The 22,414-nt window shown below is 35.6% G+C and overlaps 1 protein-coding gene across 1 annotated transcript in view; it reads left to right on the top strand.

The window, feature by feature from the left end:
* Positions 1-22,182, top strand: part of LOC143260029 (uncharacterized) — a 64,182-nt gene extending 42,000 nt beyond the window's left edge. The window contains exons 2-4 of the mRNA XM_076524562.1: positions 19,224-19,416; positions 19,643-21,586; positions 21,665-22,182. Of these exons, the coding sequence (XP_076380677.1) occupies positions 19,224-19,416; positions 19,643-21,586; positions 21,665-22,182 (2,655 nt within the window). The remainder of the gene's footprint in view (positions 1-19,223; positions 19,417-19,642; positions 21,587-21,664) is intronic.
* The last annotated feature ends 232 nt before the right edge of the window (positions 22,183-22,414 follow it).

The raw sequence follows: 22,414 nt of genomic DNA, 5'->3' as shown, positions 1-22,414 counted from the left end.
GTTTTAAGCATCTTTTGAATTTTTGTTCCAGGCAATCCCGTTTGGTAAGAATCCTGCACACCGTCGAGCAATCTTTAAAAAAGAGGAATACAGAAAGATAGCGGTTAAAACCTAAATAAACAGCATTTGAAACAAAATTAACACTGTTATTTTATAGTTCATAGCATCGTAAAATAAACCATAAAATCTTATATATCATTCAAGTATTTATTTGTTTTCTGTTGTTGTTTTAAAGTATAATTAATTTTTGATGGCGTCAAAGTACCCCTTTTAGAGCAAAGCAATATGTTAAAAGTTGGTAATAAAAATGGTATAGGTAAATTAATTGAAACAATTCAGAAATTACCTTCTGTTTTTCCAAATCTTGACGAGGATAGAAAAATTAGAGATGTGGGAATTTTTAATACCCTTAAGACCCCCTATAATCCTAGTGAAATAATGAATAGAACTATGTCTCTAGAGAAAATGCTCTTATGTGAAAAAATGGGAACTATGAACATTACCTATTTAACCGGACCCTAAATGCACGTATGCACGTATAGTTAATATATCCGTGTATTAACCCATGTACTTCTTAATGCACAGGGTCACGAGAGCACTGGTCCGAGATACATGGGTACAAGCTTAATTAATGTATCCATGTTTTAATTCGTTCAGAAAATATAACAATAAGAGTTTCTTAATTTCGCGCAGATACATAAGAAAAATGCAGGTTGTGGCAAAAAGGTAGAAATGTATAGGTGAGGAATTTAGTAGGAATTTAAAAATTAATAGAAAAATTGTATATAAGGACAGGATTATGAGCTTCTTTGTTCGATCCTGGGTTAGAGTGAGATAGGTATTCTTCTATCTTTGTCCAAACAAATGATGTAGTTATATGGCCGGCAATAGCTGCCTCCAGCTCTACCTCCTGCTCGAAGCTCTGTACCTGTAATATTTAGATTTACTATTTTGTCACTTTTTTCTTCTTCAGCTATAGTAACTTCAGTATCCAGGTAAGGTTTGCTGCTGTGGATGGAAACTCTCGTAACGAGAGTTTCGTAATAACGGCAATATCTTTCCCTTCTTTTGTCTTTTTCGTCAGCTAAAAAGGCTTTTCTTTATCTTTACGTGTTAATCCACCATATGTCAACTTGTTAATTATATCGTTTTTATTAGCATTTCTCAATGTTTTCATATAATGTTTCTCCTATGATAGTTGTACAATGAAAATTTGCAATCTTGTAAAATCTATGAAAATTTGTAAGAGTATAAAAATTCTTCTAATTTGACTGGATTCAGGAACTCGCGATACAATTCCGAAATAAACAGTGAGACTATTTGTTGGTTTACGAAAATATCTACAATTGTTGCAGTAAACGTTGCTGAGCGATATACTTGTTTATGTATATGTTCCGCATATAAGTTTTTGAGTCTTTTCGTATAGCTTCTAGGTTCGACCTTTCAATTTGCCTCTAAGCACAGGAACTCCTTAGAAATCAAACTTTCGAAGTGTATATTATTTTTCTAACATTGACGTAGGCTTTAGATTCTGCAATCTCGGTCTTGCAACCTGCTCTTCTGTCCAACCTTTTGTCCCAACACAAATCATCATATTTGGAAATCTTTTTGATTAATTTCTTAAGCTTATTATGCAAAAACTTCATTGTTACAGCAATCAGGTTCGTTTCGTTCTTCTCTTTGAGCATTTGGTAGACTTTCAGATCCAAATCTACTTCAAAGAGATTAAAAAGAATTTCAAAGAAATTTCTCAGTACTCTTTCTCCCTCGCCGTTGGAATAATCTTTATCGTCTCCTTTAGTATGTAGTTCTGCTTCAGATAATATTTGTCTCTGGCAAGCTCCTCTAATCATCGAAAGAGAGAGAGAGAGAGAGAGAGAGGGAGAGAGAGAGAGAGAGCAACGGAGGCAGAATAATACAAATAGTTAAAACCTTTCTAAATCTTGATCTAGAAACAGTTCTCACGGTAGTTGTTTTGATTTAAAACGATAATGATAAAATATATGAAAGTATATACTAATTAAAGTGATATTATCCGACATAAAATAATGCCTTTAATTATAATCTTTAATCATTTTTGCTGCTGGTTAATATAGTAGATTTGATATGTTTGGATTAAATGGATTACCAGATCTATCATCTGATGCTGCTGCTCTAAAATGATTTGTTATTAAAGAAACGATTTTCATTTTTAGTTAGATAAAAAATGTAAAGGATAAACAGAAACAAGAGAAGCTTAATCAACCTTTGGAAACATTAAGAAAGAAATTGCCTGAAGACTTTAGATAGGAGCTGCTGCGGGTAAAGTAGATTGTTTTCTTTTTCTTTTTTTCTTTTTTTCTTTTTGTTTTGAGGATCTGATTACAGGTAGTAGAGGATTCAGTATAAAGTCTTTACGGGAAAGTTGCAAGCAATATGCGCAACAAGTTAATCAGTCGAAGAAAGGCTCATGTTTGGGTAATGCTGTAAAAGAAGGATATGAAAACTTTGTGAATATATTCCACACATTGAATTTACTGCAGAAGACATTGGAAATATGGGTTCCGGTCCAGAAGTAAGAAATCTAAAGTTGAAAAATGTTCTATGCGGAAGTCCTGAAATTGAAGGAAAAATGGTGGACAAAGATAGTAAGGTACCAAAAAGTGGGCACATTGATATAAATGATACTAGCAATGAGGATTCGGAATTTCTTAATGATTTACAAGATGGATCTAGACGGGATGGATTGAGTAATGCTTATCAACGTATTCCTCATCAATTGATTGGACTTATGTATCAATTAGACTTGTCGATTCTTTGCTTACTAAGGAAGTCCATATATAAACATAAATATCCTTCATTATCGTTAGCGTTTGAAAAGTCTGATATTGATAAGTTTAGTAACATTGTTCTTTGCTACGAGAAGAAGTCTATCCATCTAAAAATTGAAAATGTAGACAAATATTATACAGATAATAATATTAGTTATGCCAGATTATTTACTAAAGAAAATCGAAGTTTCTCCATGAATAATTACCTTAATAGTTTTGTTAAACATCTAATCTCTAAGACAGATGATTTATCAAATGATATAGAATACCTTGTTATCTATACTAATTCAAGCTTGAATCTTGCGAAAGGAAACAGATTAAAAAGGGGACGATTTAAAAACTTTTATCCGTTTAAATTTGATAGCATGGAAGAACGTGATATCATATTAAGAGACTTTTTCTTTACAAATGATAATCTACAAGGGCGTGGTTTTTATCAATTTGCGCGAGATAAAATAATAAGAGATGAACTTTTAAAGCGATTAGAATTTTCGTCCGCTATGCAGACAGTAATAAAAGATAGGAAATATTCCCGGAAAGAAATAAAAGAAGCATTTTTGGATAAATTAGTATTTGCAGTTAATCAACCTAATAGAGAAGAATTGAACAGCATTATCAAAAGTGAAATGGGAAAAAATAGTAAAGTTCACGACGGTTATGTAGCATTACAAAAAATTGTGTTACGTGATTTAATAGCTTCAGGAAAAGATGGAAAACTTGGAAGTTATATATCTGAAATTACATATGGATCCAATTTATTAATGTCCTTCTTACACAATATGTTCTTGCGTAAAAACATGTTTCTCATCAATTTTGAGGAAAGAAACTATGGCATATCTGTTGACGTCACTATCAATTATAAAGATAGCATTACTTGTATAAAGCCTCACAATGCAAATAATAGTATTGGTTATTATCAGTTATTTCCTTCTAAACGGCAGGAGAAAAAGAATACATTTTCTGTGAATAAGTGCTTCGCTCTTTTCATTGAAAAATTAGAAAAGGATGAAAATATAAAATATTTTGTCATCTATACTAATGCAGACCTAAATCTTACAGAAGAAAAGAAATTCAAATATGAACGATCTAAAAATTTCTATCCTTTACAATTTAATAACATAAATATTAAAAAAAAGGATATAAGATTTTTAACGATTGTTTTTGTATAAATGAGAATGGTCTTTATCAATTTTCGCAAAAAGAAATGACAAGGCTTTTAAATTTGTTAAAGCTGCCACCTTTTTGGCAGAAAGAAAAAGAAGAAGGAAGACTTTCTGGCGAGGGTGAAAAAGAAATAAAAGAGAAATTTTTAGATAGACTAATATTTGCAGTTAATCAGTGTGACAAGGAAGCATTGAACAGTGTTATTAGAAATGGGATAGATGAGGGTAATGTTCCATATAATTGCGAAGAATTACATGAAATAGCGTTACGTTGGTTAGAATCTCATGAATTTGGCCCTATTACTAAGGGAATAATGGAAAATTTGTTGGGAGATATAAAATATAATAGGTCTAGTTATCAGGAAATTGTAGAAAATATTGATGAAGAAATCAAATTTGCCAGAAGTGTAGTTGGCAGAGAAGGAATATCTGCATTTTATCAATTTTTAAGTTTCTTAATTAAGGGAGAAGGGAAAATATGTCTGGAGGTACTAAAGAAGGAAAGAATAAATTTAGCTACTATGTCGAGTATTTTGCATGTGACAGGAGCTAACGCTGCAAAAGCCTTTAAAGACCTATATGACCTATGGTTTGATGAAGAAGGAAGTAAAACACAATATCTAAAAACTCTAGACAAAGAAGAGATAAATCAAAGTAATATTTCCAGTATTTTGAGTGGAGCAGGAGCTAACGCTGCAAAAGCCTTTAAAGACCTATACGACCTTTTGTTCGATGAAGAAGGAAGTAAAACACAATATCTAGAAACTTTAGAGAGAGAGGAGATAAATCTAAGTAATATTTCTAGTATTTTAAGTGGAGCAGGAGCTAACGCTGCAAAAGCCTTTAAAGACTTACATATCCTTTGGTTTGATGAAGAAGGAAGTAAAACACAATGTTTAAAAACTCTGGAGAAAGAAGGAATAAATCTAACTAATATTTCCAGTATTTTGAATGTAGCAGGAGCTAATGCTGCAAAAGCTTTTAAAGGCTTATATGATCTTTGGTTTAATGAAGAAGGAGGTAAAACACAATATTTCAAAACGTTAGAAAAGGAAGGGATACGTCTATCTAATATTTCCAGTATTTTACATGGAGCAAGAGCTAAAGCTCCTGAAACTTTTACAAATTTATATGATCTTTGGTTTGATGAGGAAGGAAACAAAAGACTATATATAAAAACTTTAGAAAACGAGAAGATAAATCTGTCTAATATGTCCAGTATTTTGAATGGTGCAGGAGCTAACGCTGCAGAAGCTTTTAAAGATTTATATGACTCTTGGTTTGATGCAAGAGGAAATCAAACACAGCGTTTGAAACATTTTATTGAAGGGGTCGGTGATGAGGGAAGTAACTTTACGTTGCATAACTTGTCTAGCATATTAAGTAGAGCAGGAGGCAAGGCTAAAGGTGCTTTTCAAGAGTTGCACAGCGTTTGTTTTAATAGCAAAGGACAAAGAACAGAGCTTTTAGAGGACTTCTACAACGCAGGTTTTAGACCAAGTAACTTATCCTCTATACTATGTGGAACAGGAGCTCGTGCTTCTTTTACTTTGAAACAACTGCATAATATTTCTTTTAATAAGAAAAGAAAGGAAACACAGCTTTTAAAGGATTTTTACAATGTGGGTTTTAGGCCGTGCGATTTATGTGGTATATTGAGTGCGGCAGCGAATAGTTTAAAAGAATTTCATGATTTTTGTTTTATAAACGAAACAAAAAAGTATTTGAATCGTTTCTTAATTGAGAAGAAAGGTTTTACACCAAAAAATTTATCTAAAATATTGCATGGAGCAGCAACTAAGATTTGTTCTGCTTTAAAAGATTTTCATGATATCTGTTTTGATGGGAATGGAAACAAAACACAACTTTTAAATGATTTCCATAAAGCAGGCTTTAAGCCATGCAATTTATCTAACATATTATCCATGACAGGAGATAATGCTACTTCCATTTTAAGAAATTTCCATAAATCTTGTTTTAATAAAGAATCATTTTTAAATCATTTCTTAGCTGAGAAAGAGCTTTTTATACCAAAGGATTTATCTAAGATTTTATATGGAGGAGGACTTGGTACTTGCCATACTTTTGAAAAGTTGCATGATCTTTGCTTTGATAAGGCAGGAAATAAAACAGATTATTTAAATAATCTTATAAAAAATAGCTCGCCGAATGCGATACTTAATATACTATATAAAAAAGTAAAAAAAAATTAAAAAAGCTCCTTTGCTTTCTTAGTAGAAACGGGCCAAAGACAAGATTGGGATAGTTCACAAAAAAAATGATCCTAAGAGAAAAAACCGTAAGTGTACTAGTAATCAGAGTAAGAGCAAAGGAGGTAGTAAAAATAGCAACAAGCTCTCTGGGATCTTCTAGATAAAAGAGAATATCTTGATAGCCCGAGAAATAGCAAGAACATAGAAGAAGTGGTACAAGTAACCAATGTAATTCCTTTTGTAGTTCGAAAACGTGAAATTGAAGAAGCACAGCAAACATGCAGGCCGTAGCAATCTTTGCCAAAACAATTGGTTAAAGGAGCAATTAATTTTATAATCCACGAGCTCGCTCTTGATTTTTCTGCTTGTGAAAACACCTGAAATTCATCTAAATCATTTAATAGTGGAAACAGTTATTTCTTCCTTGAGCCTTTTTGACCTTATAAAAACATAAAGTTAATTATTGTCGATGAAGAGCATGATTCGTCTTTCAAAAATAAGAACAGGAAATTATATACATACAATGCTCGAGATATGGCGATAATTTTAGCCAAATTTGAAAATATTCCGATCATTTTATCATCGACTTCTCCACTGTTTGAAAGGATCCATCATGTTAATAACGGGAATTGCAATCACGTGATGTTAACTAAGCGATTTGATGATGCAAATGGAACAGGCTATTAACGATACCTACAAGGAAGGGCTTTCTCCCACAATAATATGTTAATTTTGTTATATAGAACAGGATAATTTATTTTTGTTAATTTTTTAAAGATTATTTGAGTAGTCTCACCGAAATATTTGTTTATAATAATAGATTTTAATTGTTAATTCGTCCACCGATAAGTTAAGATAGAGCTTGAATAAAGTTTATATATTGGGAAAAATAACGCTTTTTTTCCACCTTCACCGACGCGAACCCCAGTGTTACATTTTTCTAAACTGCAGAGGAAAGACGCAACTAGCAAGCAATTCGTAAAATTGTAGATATGAAATTCGGCAGGGAGCGAACAGCTCGCTTTGCCAGTCCAGTTCTCTATAAGCGCATATCCTCTCTGTCCGACTAACTTGCGCTCTATACGTGTATTTTCGATTGGTCTGGTTCCCTAGCGTCTAACACGTCCATTTCAAGTCTAAACGTCTTACGAGCTCAAATAGACTTCTTTAAGACATCTTATTCCAGACGTTGAAACGACGCCCGAAACAAGATTATTTAAAGGCGTCTGTTTCGAAACATCTTTAAGACACTTGAAATATGTTTTTGTAGGTGTACACGGTACATTTCTGACGTGTTGTGTTTACAAGGCCTAGACGAGAATGCGTTGTCGGGCAGCAGGGATAGCAAGAGATTCTGCAGAAAAGGCACATATTACAACAAACATTTGATGAATTAATCAAGTTTTTTGTTTTTATTACCCATACATATATACTATTGCTAATTTAATAATTGACATAACTTTGACATAACCCTACATGTAATCCCTATTTCTACATTTCCTACAAATGGTCTGCAAACGACCTCTAATAATGAATAAACGTGCAGACGATTTTTATTATTGTCATTGAAATTACTGATTTCACCCTTGACTCATCCTCGACCTCTGTCCTTGCCGCATCATATTTGAACTTTTGCCTCGTCGCATCATCTTCAAAACGAAATGTTAGATATATTAAGGGACCTGAACACTTTGAAATTGAAAAAAAAAATCGAATTTTTCTTGTCTAACGTAGCAGTTCGTTTGAAATGTTAAAAATAAACTACAAAATATTCCAGCCTTTTAAAAAAATTGCTTTTATAAATAAGAAGCCTATAGCTGATTCACGTACACGTGCGCGCCGTAGTGTTAACATATGAAAAATTACGTTCGGAAACTTTAAACACGTTTCTCTTAAAACAATGTTTTTAAAAACGGTGTGCAAAATATCTCGAGATTAGATCAACCGATTACCTCGAAATTTTGCAGATGCCTTTAGTATAATATATATATTAGACACTGACGATCCGTGTCTTTCTAATTTCTAATCATTTTAGAAATTATGAAGAAAAAAAACATAGAAATTTTTCGTACAAATTCGATAAGTCAGACACAAACAGCAGTCATTTTGATAATTTTCACAAAAATGGGAATGTTCGATGTACATATATCTTAGTTTTAAGCATCTTTTGAATTTTTGTTCCAGGCAATCCCGTTTGGTAAGAATCCTGCACACCGTCGAGCAATCTTTAAAAAAGAGGAATACAGAAAGATAGCGGTTAAAACCTAAATAAACAGCATTTGAAACAAAATTAACACTGTTATTTTATAGTTCATAGCATCGTAAAATAAACCATAAAATCTTATATATCATTCAAGTATTTATTTGTTTTCTGTTGTTGTTTTAAAGTATAATTAATTTTTGATGGCGTCAAAGTACCCCTTTTAGAGCAAAGCAATATGTTAAAAGTTGGTAATAAAAATGGTATAGGTAAATTAATTGAAACAATTCAGAAATTACCTTCTGTTTTTCCAAATCTTGACGAGGATAGAAAAATTAGAGATGTGGGAATTTTTAATACCCTTAAGACCCCCTATAATCCTAGTGAAATAATGAATAGAACTATGTCTCTAGAGAAAATGCTCTTATGTGAAAAAATGGGAACTATGAACATTACCTATTTAACCGGACCCTAAATGCACGTATGCACGTATAGTTAATATATCCGTGTATTAACCCATGTACTTCTTAATGCACAGGGTCACGAGAGCACTGGTCCGAGATACATGGGTACAAGCTTAATTAATGTATCCATGTTTTAATTCGTTCAGAAAATATAACAATAAGAGTTTCTTAATTTCGCGTAGATACATAAGAAAAATGCAGGTTGTGGCAAAAAGGTAGAAATGTATAGGTGAGGAATTTAGTAGGAATTTAAAAATTAATAGAAAAATTGTATACAAGGACAGGATTATGAGCTTCTTTGTTCGATCCTGGGTTAGAGTGAGATAGGTATTCTTTTATCTTTGTCCAAACAAATGATGTAGTTATATGGCCGGCAATAGCTGCCTCCAGCTCTGCCTCCTGCTCGAAGCTCTGTACCTGTAATATTTGTTCCGTCCTTCCACGGAATTTCGGGCCGCATCGGCTCAGCTTTCTCTGGGACGAATTCCCTTTTCCTTCCACCTCCCCAAAAGAAGAAAAAACATTTATTGACGGGAAAACTCCGACTCAACGAGGCGAGTTGCCCGTCCGTCAACAAGCGAGGTGCCATTGACAAAAGGTAGCGTCCGTTAGGTTTCTAGGGTCGTAGATGCCATAACTTTCCTTCCGGCAATGAAACCATTTACACCCTTTAAACAAGGTACGCCTTCATAGGCAGCATTTTTTATGACGGGCTAGTACGCATCGCTTCGGTCGCCGTCCAGGGTTTTTGCTACCTGCGGTACTGCGTGCTACGTCATCTCCGCATCCCCTTCCATCGCATCAATGTCCACTCAATTTCCAGTATTCGATCAACGAACCAGTATATAAGCTCAAACCCGAGGCAAAGGCCAGTCTTCACTCGATAGTCAGCATCACCTTAGTCTTCAAGCAGTCGTCAGTTTCAGTTCATCCTTGTTTAGTGACACATTCTAAACCAAATATTTGTCCCGTTCTAATCAAACGGACAAAAATATTGGTCCACTCTGTCGCGCAGCGGACTCAGCATTACAACCCGAAGGGTAATTAATATCGCGGAGTGGCAATATCGGGTGTGAATACGACGCACCCAAACAATATTTAGATTTACTATTTTGTCACTTTTTTCTTCTTCAGCTATAGTAATTTCAGTATCCAGGTAAGGTTTGCTGCTGTGGATGGAAACTCTCGTAACGAGAGTTTCGTAATAACGGCAATATCTTTCCCTTCTTTTGTCTTTTTCGTCAGCTAAAAAGGCTGTTCTTTATCTTTACGTGTTAATCCACCATATGTCAACTTGTTAATTATATCGTTTTTATTAGCATTTCTCAATGTTTTCATATAATGTTTCTCCTATGATAGTTGTACAATGAAAATTTGCAATCTTGTAAAATCTATGAAAATTTGTAAGAGTATAAAAATTCTTCTAATTTGACTGGATTCAGGAACTCGCGATACAATTCCGAAATAAACAGTGAGACTATTTGTTGGTTTACGCAAATATCTACAATTGTTGCAGTAAACGTTGCTGAGCGATATACTTGTTTATGTATAGGTTCCGCATATAAGTTTTTGAGTCTTTTCGTATAGCTTCTAGGTTCGACCTTTCAATTTGCCTCTAAGCACAGGAACTCCTTAGAAATCAAACTTTCGAAGTGTATATTATTTTTCTAACATTGACGTAGGCTTTAGATTCTGCAATCTCGGTCTTGCAACCTGCTCTTCTGTCCAACCTTTTGTCCCAACACAAATCATCATATTTGGAAATCTTTTTGATTAATTTCTTAAGCTTATTATGCAAAAACTTCATTGTTACAGCAATCAGGTTCGTTTCGTTCTTCTCTTTGAGCATTTGGTAGACTTTCAGATCCAAATCTACTTCAAAGAGATTAAAAAGAATTTCAAAGAAATTTCTCAGTACTCTTTCTCCCTCGCCGTTGGAATAATCTTTATCGTCTCCTTTAGTATGTAGTTCTGCTTCAGATAATATTTGTCTCTGGCAAGCTCCTCTAATCATCGAAAGAGAGAGAGAGAGAGAGAGAGAGAGGGAGAGAGAGAGAGAGCAACGGAGGCAGAATAATACAAATAGTTAAAACCTTTCTAAATCTTGATCTAGAAACAGTTCTCACGGTAGTTGTTTTGATTTAAAACGATAATGATAAAATATATGAAAGTATATACTAATTAAAGTGATATTATCCGACATAAAATAATGCCTTTAATTATAATCTTTAATCATTTTTGCTGCTGGTTAATATAGTAGATTTGATATGTTTGGATTAAATGGATTACCAGATCTATCATCTGATGCTGCTGCTCTAAAATGATTTGTTATTAAAGAAACGATTTTCATTTTTAGTTAGATAAAAAATGTAAAGGATAAACAGAAACAAGAGAAGCTTAATCAACCTTTGGAAACATTAAGAAAGAAATTGCCTGAAGACTTTAGATAGGAGCTGCTGCGGGTAAAGTAGATTGTTTTCTTTTTCTTTTTTTCTTTTTTTCTTTTTGTTTTGAGGATCTGATTACAGGTAGTAGAGGATTCAGTATAAAGTCTTTACGGGAAAGTTGCAAGCAATATGCGCAACAAGTTAATCAGTCGAAGAAAGGCTCATGTTTGGGTAATGCTGTAAAAGAAGGATATGAAAACTTTGTGAATATATTCCACACATTGAATTTACTGCAGAAGACATTGGAAATATGGGTTCCGGTCCAGAAGTAAGAAATCTAAAGTTGAAAAATGTTCTATGCGGAAGTCCTGAAATTGAAGGAAAAATGGTGGACAAAGATAGTAAGGTACCAAAAAGTGGGCACATTGATATAAATGATACTAGCAATGAGGATTCGGAATTTCTTAATGATTTACAAGATGGATCTAGACGGGATGGATTGAGTAATGCTTATCAACGTATTCCTCATCAATTGATTGGACTTATGTATCAATTAGACTTGTCGATTCTTTGCTTACTAAGGAAGTCCATATATAAACATAAATATCCTTCATTATCGTTAGCGTTTGAAAAGTCTGATATTGATAAGTTTAGTAACATTGTTCTTTGCTACGAGAAGAAGTCTATCCATCTAAAAATTGAAAATGTAGACAAATATTATACAGATAATAATATTAGTTATGCCAGATTATTTACTAAAGAAAATCGAAGTTTCTCCATGAATAATTACCTTAATAGTTTTGTTAAACATCTAATCTCTAAGACAGATGATTTATCAAATGATATAGAATACCTTGTTATCTATACTAATTCAAGCTTGAATCTTGCGAAAGGAAACAGATTAAAAAGGGGACGATTTAAAAACTTTTATCCGTTTAAATTTGATAGCATGGAAGAACGTGATATCATATTAAGAGACTTTTTCTTTACAAATGATAATCTACAAGGGCGTGGTTTTTATCAATTTGCGCGAGATAAAATAATAAGAGATGAACTTTTAAAGCGATTAGAATTTTCGTCCGCTATGCAGACAGTAATAAAAGATAGGAAATATTCCCGGAAAGAAATAAAAGAAGCATTTTTGGATAAATTAGTATTTGCAGTTAATCAACCTAATAGAGAAGAATTGAACAGCATTATCAAAAGTGAAATGGGAAAAAATAGTAAAGTTCACGACGGTTATGTAGCATTACAAAAAATTGTGTTACGTGATTTAATAGCTTCAGAAAAAGATGGAAAACTTGGAAGTTATATATCTGAAATTACATATGGATCCAATTTATTAATGTCCTTCTTACACAATATGTTCTTGCGTAAAAACATGTTTCTCATCAATTTTGAGGAAAGAAACTATGGCATATCTGTTGACGTCACTATCAATTATAAAGATAGCATTACTTGTATAAAGCCTCACAATGCAAATAATAGTATTGGTTATTATCAGTTATTTCCTTCTAAACGGCAGGAGAAAAAGAATACATTTTCTGTGAATAAGTGCTTCGCTCTTTTCATTGAAAAATTAGAAAAGGATGAAAATATAAAATATTTTGTCATCTATACTAATGCAGACCTAAATCTTACAGAAGAAAAGAAATTCAAATATGAACGATCTAAAAATTTCTATCCTTTACAATTCAATAACATAAATATTAAAAAAAAAGGATATAAGATTTTTAACGATTGTTTTTGTATAAATGAGAATGGTCTTTATCAATTTTCGCAAAAAGAAATGACAAGGCTTTTAAATTTGTTAAAGCTGCCACCTTTTTGGCAGAAAGAAAAAGAAGAAGGAAGACTTTCTGGCGAGGGTGAAAAAGAAATAAAAGAGAAATTTTTAGATAGACTAATATTTGCAGTTAATCAGTGTGACAAGGAAGCATTGAACAGTGTTATTAGAAATGGGATAGATGAGGGTAATGTTCCATATAATTGCGAAGAATTACATGAAATAGCGTTACGTTGGTTAGAATCTCATGAATTTGGCCCTATTACTAAGGGAATAATGGAAAATTTGTTGGGAGATATAAAATATAATAGGTCTAGTTATCAGGAAATTGTAGAAAATATTGATGAAGAAATCAAATTTGCCAGAAGTGTAGTTGGCAGAGAAGGAATATCTGCATTTTATCAATTTTTAAGTTTCTTAATTAAGGGAGAAGGGAAAATATGTCTGGAGGTACTAAAGAAGGAAAGAATAAATTTAGCTACTATGTCGAGTATTTTGCATGTGACAGGAGCTAACGCTGCAAAAGCCTTTAAAGACCTATATGACCTATGGTTTGATGAAGAAGGAAGTAAAACACAATATCTAAAAACTCTAGACAAAGAAGAGATAAATCAAAGTAATATTTCCAGTATTTTGAGTGGAGCAGGAGCTAACGCTGCAAAAGCCTTTAAAGACCTATACGACCTTTTGTTCGATGAAGAAGGAAGTAAAACACAATATCTAGAAACTTTAGAGAGAGAGGAGATAAATCTAAGTAATATTTCTAGTATTTTAAGTGGAGCAGGAGCTAACGCTGCAAAAGCCTTTAAAGACTTACATATCCTTTGGTTTGATGAAGAAGGAAGTAAAACACAATGTTTAAAAACTCTGGAGAAAGAAGGAATAAATCTAACTAATATTTCCAGTATTTTGAATGTAGCAGGAGCTAATGCTGCAAAAGCTTTTAAAGGCTTATATGATCTTTGGTTTAATGAAGAAGGAGGTAAAACACAATATTTCAAAACGTTAGAAAAGGAAGGGATACGTCTATCTAATATTTCCAGTATTTTACATGGAGCAAGAGCTAAAGCTCCTGAAACTTTTACAAATTTATATGATCTTTGGTTTGATGAGGAAGGAAACAAAAGACTATATATAAAAACTTTAGAAAACGAGAAGATAAATCTGTCTAATATGTCCAGTATTTTGAATGGTGCAGGAGCTAACGCTGCAGAAGCTTTTAAAGATTTATATGACTATTGGTTTGATGCAAGAGGAAATCAAACACAGCGTTTGAAACATTTTATTGAAGGGGTCGGTGATGAGGGAAGTAACTTTACGTTGCATAACTTGTCTAGCATATTAAGTAGAGCAGGAGGCAAGGCTAAAGGTGCTTTTCAAGAGTTGCACAGCGTTTGTTTTAATAGCAAAGGACAAAGAACAGAGCTTTTAGAGGACTTCTACAACGCAGGTTTTAGACCAAGTAACTTATCCTCTATACTATGTGGAACAGGAGCTCGTGCTTCTTTTACTTTGAAACAACTGCATAATATTTCTTTTAATAAGAAAAGAAAGGAAACACAGCTTTTAAAGGATTTTTACAATGTGGGTTTTAGGCCGTGCGATTTATGTGGTATATTGAGTGCGGCAGCGAATAGTTTAAAAGAATTTCATGATTTTTGTTTTATAAACAAAACAAAAAAGTATTTGAATCGTTTCTTAATTGAGAAGAAAGGTTTTACACCAAAAAATTTATCTAAAATATTGCATGGAGCAGCAACTAAGATTTGTTCTGCTTTAAAAGATTTTCATGATATCTGTTTTGATGGGAATGGAAACAAAACACAACTTTTAAATGATTTCCATAAAGCAGGCTTTAAGCCATGCAATTTATCTAACATATTATCCATGACAGGAGATAATGCTACTTCCATTTTAAGAAATTTCCATAAATCTTGTTTTAATAAAGAATCATTTTTAAATCATTTCTTAGCTGAGAAAGAGCTTTTTATGCCAAAGGATTTATCTAAGATTTTATATGGAGGAGGACTTGGTACTTGCCATACTTTTGAAAAGTTGCATGATCTTTGCTTTGATAAGGCAGGAAATAAAACAGATTATTTAAATAATCTTATAAAAAATAGCTCGCCGAATGCGATACTTAATATACTATATAAAAAAGTAAAAAAAAATTAAAAAAGCTCCTTTGCTTTCTTAGTAGAAACGGGCCAAAGACAAGATTGGGATAGTTCACAAAAAAAAATGATCCTAAGAGAAAAACCCGTAAGTGTACTAGTAATCAGAGTAAGAGCAAAGGAGGTAGTAAAAATAGCAACAAGCTCTCTGGGATCTTCTAGATAAAAGAGGAGTTAGCTAGAGAATATCTTGATAGCCCGAGAAATAGCAAGAACATAGAAGAAGTGGTACAAGTAACCAATGTAATTCCTTTTGTAGTTCGAAAACGTGAAATTGAAGAAGCACAGCAAACATGCAGGCCGTAGCAATCTTTGCCAAAACAATTGGTTAAAGGAGCAATTAATTTTATAATCCACGAGCTCGCTCTTGATTTTTCTGCTTGTGAAAACACCTGAAATTCATCTAAATCATTTAATAGTGGAAACAGTTATTTCTTCCTTGAGCCTTTTTGACCTTATAAAAACATAAAGTTAATTATTGTCGATGAAGAGCATGATTCGTCTTTCAAAAATAAGAACAGGAAATTATATACATACAATGCTCGAGATATGGCGATAATTTTAGCCAAATTTGAAAATATTCCGATCATTTTATCATCGACTTCTCCACTGTTTGAAAGGATCCATCATGTTAATAACGGGAATTGCAATCACGTGATGTTAACTAAGCGATTTGATGATGCAAATGGAACAGGCTATTAACGATACCTACAAGGAAGGGCTTTCTCCCACAATAATATGTTAATTTTGTTATATAGAACAGGATAATTTATTTTTGTTAATTTTTTAAAGATTATTTGAGTAGTCTCACCGAAATATTTGTTTATAATAATAGATTTTAATTGTTAATTCGTCCACCGATAAGTTAAGATAGAGTTTGAATAAAGTTTATATATTGGGAAAAATAACGCTTTTTTTCCACCTTCACCGACGCGAACCCCAGTGTTACATTTTTCTAAACTGCAGAGGAAAGACGCAACTAGCAAGCAATTCGTAAAATTGTAGATATGAAATTCGGCAGGGAGCGAACAGCTCGCTTTGCCAGTCCAGTTCTCTATAAGCGCATATCCTCTCTGTCCGACTAACTTGCGCTCTATACGTGTATTTTCGATTGGTCTGGTTCCCTAGCGTCTAACACGTCCATTTCAAGTCTAAACGTCTTACGAGCTCAAATAGACTTCTTTAAGACATCTTATTCCAGACGTTGAAACGACGCCCGAAACAAGATTATTTAAAGGCGTCTGTTTCGAAACATCTTTAAGACACTTGAAATATGTTTTTGTAGGTGTACACGGTACATTTCTGACGTGTTGTGTTTACAAGGCCTAGACGAGAATGCGTTGTCGGGCAGCAGGGATAGCAAGAGATTCTGCAGAAAAGGCACATATTACAACAAACATTTGATGAATTAATCAAGTTTTTTGTTTTTATTACCCATACATATATACTATTGCTAATTTAATAATTGACATAACTTTGACATAACCCTACATGTAATCCCTATTTCTACATTTCCTACAAATGGTCTGCAAACGACCTCTAATAATGAATAAACGTGCAGACGATTTTTATTATTGTCATTGAAATTACTGATTTCACCCTTGACTCATCCTCGACCTCTGTCCTTGCCGCATCATATTTGAACTTTTGCCTCGTCGCATCATCTTCAAAACGAAATGTTAGATATATTAAGGGACCTGAACACTTTGAAATTGAAAAAAAAAATCGAATTTTTCTTGTCTAACGTAGCAGTTCGTTTGAAATGTTAAAAATAAACTACAAAATATTCCAGCCTTTTAAAAAAATTGCTTTTATAAATAAGAAGCCTATAGCTGATTCACGTACACGTGCGCGCCGTAGTGTTAACATATGAAAAATTACGTTCGGAAACTTTAAACACGTTTCTCTTAAAACAATGTTTTTAAAAACGGTGTGCAAAATATCTCGAGATTAGATCAACCGATTACCTCGAAATTTTGCAGATGCCTTTAGTATAATATATATATTAGACACTGACGATCCGTGTCTTTCTAATTTCTAATAATTTTAGAAATTATGAAGAAAAAAAACATAGAAATTTTTCGTACAAATTCGATAAGTCAGACACAAACAGCAATCATTTTGATAATTTTCACAAAAATGGGAATGTTCGATGTACATATATCTTAGTTTTAAGCATCTTTTGAATTTTTGTTCCAGGCAATCCCGTTTGGTAAGAATCCTGCACACCGTCGAGCAATCTTTAAAAAAGAGGAATACAGAAAGATAGCGGTTAAAACCTAAATAAACAGCATTTGAAACAAAATTAACACTGTTATTTTATAGTTCATAGCATCGTAAAATAAACCATAAAATCTTATATATCATTCAAGTATTTATTTGTTTTCTGTTGTTGTTTTAAAGTATAATTAATTTTTGATCGCGTCAAAGTACCCCTTTTAGAGCAAAGCAATATGTTAAAAGTTGGTAATAAAAATGGTATAGGTAAATTAATTGAAACAATTCAGAAATTACCTTCTGTTTTTCCAAATCTTGACGAGGATAGAAAAATTAGAGATGTGGGAATTTTTAATACCCTTAAGACCCCCTATAATCCTAGTGAAATAATGAATAGAACTATGTCTCTAGAGAAAATGCTCTTATGTGAAAAAATGGGAACTATGAACATTACCTATTTAACCGGACCCTAAATGCACGTATGCACGTATAGTTAATATATCCGTGTATTAACCCATGTACTTCTTAATGCACAGGGTCACGAGAGCACTGGTCCGAGATACATGGGTACAAGCTTAATTAATGTATCCATGTTTTAATTCGTTCAGAAAATATAACAATAAGAGTTTTAGGGCCAAGTGGCCAGGATTTATGGCAGGGGCCATGTGCTTGGGTACCCGGACGGTATGGGTCTGTCCCGGGCCGTTCCCGGGCACATGTGACACCGTCATAACGTCTCCTGGTCCTTGATTACGGTCCAGTCAATGACGGTTGGGTCTGGCATTGTTCGGGCACGTAGGCCCATCAGCGCGGGAGGTCTCGCAGGAGCAGATTTTGTCACTCTCCCTCCTAACTCCCGGCCCACCGTTTTGGGGCAGTCTCGCTGGATTTGGGATTGCAGTGATTGGACCGTAATTCCTTGCCGCCCACCCTAGGTTAAGAGAAGTAGGGAGGACCGAGGTGATATGAGACATGACTCCGGTCCTCTAGAGCCAGAACAGATAGACAGATAGACAGAACAACTTCAGATACACAGAACATACAGAGAGTACAGACAGACAGAACAGTCTTCGAGCGATAGACAGACACACAGAACATACAGAGAGTACAGACAGACAGAACACTCTTAGAGCGATAGACAGAACATTCTCAGAGTACAGACAGAACACTCTTAGACGCACAGAACAACTTCAGAACAGACAGAGAGTACAGACACAGACAGAACATTCTCAGAAGACAGACAGGAACATTCTCAACAGACAGAACAGAACACATAGAGAGATACGCGTAACGGTTAGGTTGCGCGTTACAAATAGTCCCACTACAGTGGGTGGTCCTTCGAGGTAGTCGGCACCAAGTGCAATATTCAGAGGATCTCCGTCATCCATCTGATGAGTCCGCAACATTTGGTCCTTCGAGCCGGATACAAGAACGCACAGACGAAGTGACAGATCATCGGAGGCTACAGCCACGCAACATTTGGTCCTTCGAGCCGGATACAAGAACGCACAGACGAAGTGACAGATCATCGGAGGCTACAGCCACGCAACATTTGGTCCTTCGAGCCGGATACAAGAACGCACAGACGAAGTGACAGATCATCGGAGGCTACAGCCACGCAACATTTGGTCCTTCGAGCCGGATATAAGAACGCACAGACGAAGTGACAGATCATCGGAGGCTACAGCCACGCAGCATTTGGTCCTTCGAGCCGGATCTAAGAACGCAGAGACAAAGTGACAGATCATCAGAGGCTACAGCCACGCAGCACAGTGTATCACGAGAGCACCAACACCTGGCTTCAATCAGGAATCTCAGGAGCTCAGTGACGAGAAGTTTCTTCCGGAGGCTACAGCATCCAGAGAAGGCAGTGCATATAGCTTCAGAGCAGTGCAACACCACAGAAGTCCAGCACCACAGCAGGACAATCACGCAGCAGCTCAACATCATTGCAGCCAACAGGCATCGACAGCAGTACCAAGTATCCCAGCCCAAGTGATAAGTACCTTTATAGTCCCATTTGCGTCAGTAAATCACTATGGCGGAAGATCTCAAACCGTTGATGATCGAGCGCGGAACGGTCAAGGCTGCACTCACGCGGTTTAAGACATTTATTTGCAAATTCGCGACCACGACTTCGGTGGGTTCTCTTAAGAAACGGTTAGATGCAAATGTATGTCTCCTTGACAATTTTAATAGAGTTCAAACGAGAATCGAAATCCTCGTAGCTGGAACGGACGCCGAAGCAGCGCACGCGATCGAGCGCGAAGAATTCGAGACGGCGTATTTTGATCTGATAGATCAAGTCGAAATAGTCATTGCCCGTGCCACTCCGGAGCAGAGTAGGATAACCACGAACAGCCCGATATCCGCGCAGACTGCAGATACCGCAATAAACATTAGATTACCGACACTGCAACTGCCTTCCTTTGATGGCAATTACAGTGATTGGGTGAAATTTAAAGACACATTTACATCAGTGATTCATGAGAATAATTCATTAACAGACATACAACGGTTCCATTATTTAAATACCTCACTCAAGGGGGTAGCGGCTCGTGTGATTCAAGCGTTAGGCGTGTCCGGAACAAATTACAGACATGCATGGGAATTACTCAAGTCGCGATATGAAGATTCCACAAGTCTCAAGCGGCATCATGTAAATTCATTACTTGATTTAAAATCCATTCAAAGGGAATCAGACATCACATTGCGGGAATTTCTGGACGAAGCTACAAATCATAGAATAGCGTTAATGTCTTTGGGTGAATCGGTTGAAACTTGGGATACCATGTTAGTTCCATTATTGTCCAGAAAGTTAGGTCAAGTGTCCATGAGAGAATGGGAAAAGAGAATAATATCTCAGTCGGAAATGCCTACATTTGGTCAATTCTCTGCGTTTATAGAAGAACGTTCCAAATATTTAGCAAATATCGCGGTCAGTGTTCAGGTAGCTGCACCCAGGGTCGACCAGCGACCTCGAGGAACAAATAATACCCCTCGTTACAACTACATAGCTTCGCATGTAGTTAACTCAGCCGGGTGCCCCGCATGTAAGGCCAATCACGCGATATATAACTGTGAGAAATTTAAGAACAGCGATTTAAATACAAAAACAAAGATAGTGCAAGAAGCCCGGCTGTGCTTCAATTGTTTGTCATCGGGACATCGGGTACGGGCGTGTACACGGAGTCATTGCAAACAGTGTGGAAGGAAGCATCATTCCTTATTACATAATCCCGAATTCAAACGCGCAGAAGAAGGCTACGCGGATACAGGAGAATCAGATTCGCGAGAACCCCCAGTACTCACAGCTAACGTAGCCAATACAATAGGGCATGCCGTATTATCGACAGCAATAGTTTATGTCAAGGACACGGGTGGTCAGTCACATAAATGCAGGGTATTATTAGATTCGGGATCTCAAGCAAATTTTATAACCACGGAATTTTGCCAACGACTCGGCATCAAACCGACTGCAATAAGTTCAACAGTGACAGGATTAGGAAGGGCAGTAAATTCCATAGAAGGTAGAGCAACATTAACAATTCATTCGCGATATAATAAATCTCAACACACGGTACAATGCCTATCAATAGAAACCATCACGTCAGACATGCCCAATTTTCAGATACATAGAGAAAAAATAGAAATTCCAAGTCACATAGAGCTAGCCGATCCAGAATTCCATTTACAACGGCCAATAGATATGCTCATTGGAGCAGGTCTATTTTGGACATTGCTATGTGTCGGTCAACGCAAATCAACTCCCAACCTGCTCTTGCAAAAGACCCAACTCGGTTGGGTTTTGGGAGGCACTCCTACCTGGGCAGATAAGAAATTACCACAAAACAATATGTGTTGTTTAGCCACACTCAATGACCTGCAATCTCAATTAGAGAGGTTTTGGGACATAGAGGAACTAACCCCAAACAATAGAAATCAATGCAGCGAGAACACGTTTGGAATTACTTGCGCAAAAGGAGGCATTTTCGACAGAGATCAGATTAGTACAAACGCAACAAGCACTTCCAAATTCCAGTGCGCTACGGTCCCTAAATGTATTTCTGGACAATGGCGGACTACTCAGGGTGGGCGGAAGACTATCCAACGCACCCATAGACTACGACCAAAAGACAGCAGTATACAGAATTCATGTCAGAATATGAGACGTTAGGGCATATGTCGCGCATTGTAGAAGGTACACACGAGCAATCCGCCTACTAAATACCACCTCACACGCGTTATAGGAGATCAGAGGCTCACGTTCGAAGAGCTATATACGTTACTGACGCAAATAGAATCCTGTTTAAATTCACGTCCACTTTCACCATTATCCTCAGATCCCACAGACCTAAACCCTTTGACTCCTGGGCATTTTTTAATTGGTACTGCCCTTACAACACTGCCATCTCATGACCTACGAGATATCAAGGTCACTCGACTTAACAGATACCAGCTAATCCAGCAAATGGTCCAGCATTTCTGGCAAAGGTGGCAGCGGGAATGTATACAACAGTTGCAGCAACGACACAAATGGCAGCATTCCACCACGTCGAAATTAGCCGTGGATTCCTTGGTCATCATCAAGGAGGACAATCTACCCCCGTTACAGTGGAGCATGGGAAGAATCGTCCAGGTACACCCTGGTACAGATGGAGTGATTCGTGTCGCAACAGTCAGAACGTCAACCGGAACAATTAAACGACCCGTGACAAAATTGTGTATAATACCGTTAGATCACTTAGAAATGTCACACGAGGTGTAGCGCAACTATGTATAGTGTAAATCTCGATCATTGTAAATATTGTAATATTCGCACAGAATACGTAGATTGTAATCATATCATAAGCTTACACTTATATGGATTATCAAATATAGACATAGTTGAACATGCGATGCATGTTCAAGGTGGGCGGTATGTTAGGGCCAAGTGGCCAGGATTTATGGCAGGGGCCATGTGCTTGGGTACCCGGACGGTATGGGTCTGTCCCGGGCCG

Source organism: Megalopta genalis, chromosome 9, assembly GCF_051020955.1.
Source record: "Megalopta genalis isolate 19385.01 chromosome 9, iyMegGena1_principal, whole genome shotgun sequence".
Taxonomy (NCBI): Eukaryota; Metazoa; Arthropoda; class Insecta; order Hymenoptera; family Halictidae; genus Megalopta; species Megalopta genalis.
The sequence above is the reverse complement of the archived record's forward strand: the minus strand, read 5'-3'. Positions and strand labels throughout refer to the sequence as shown.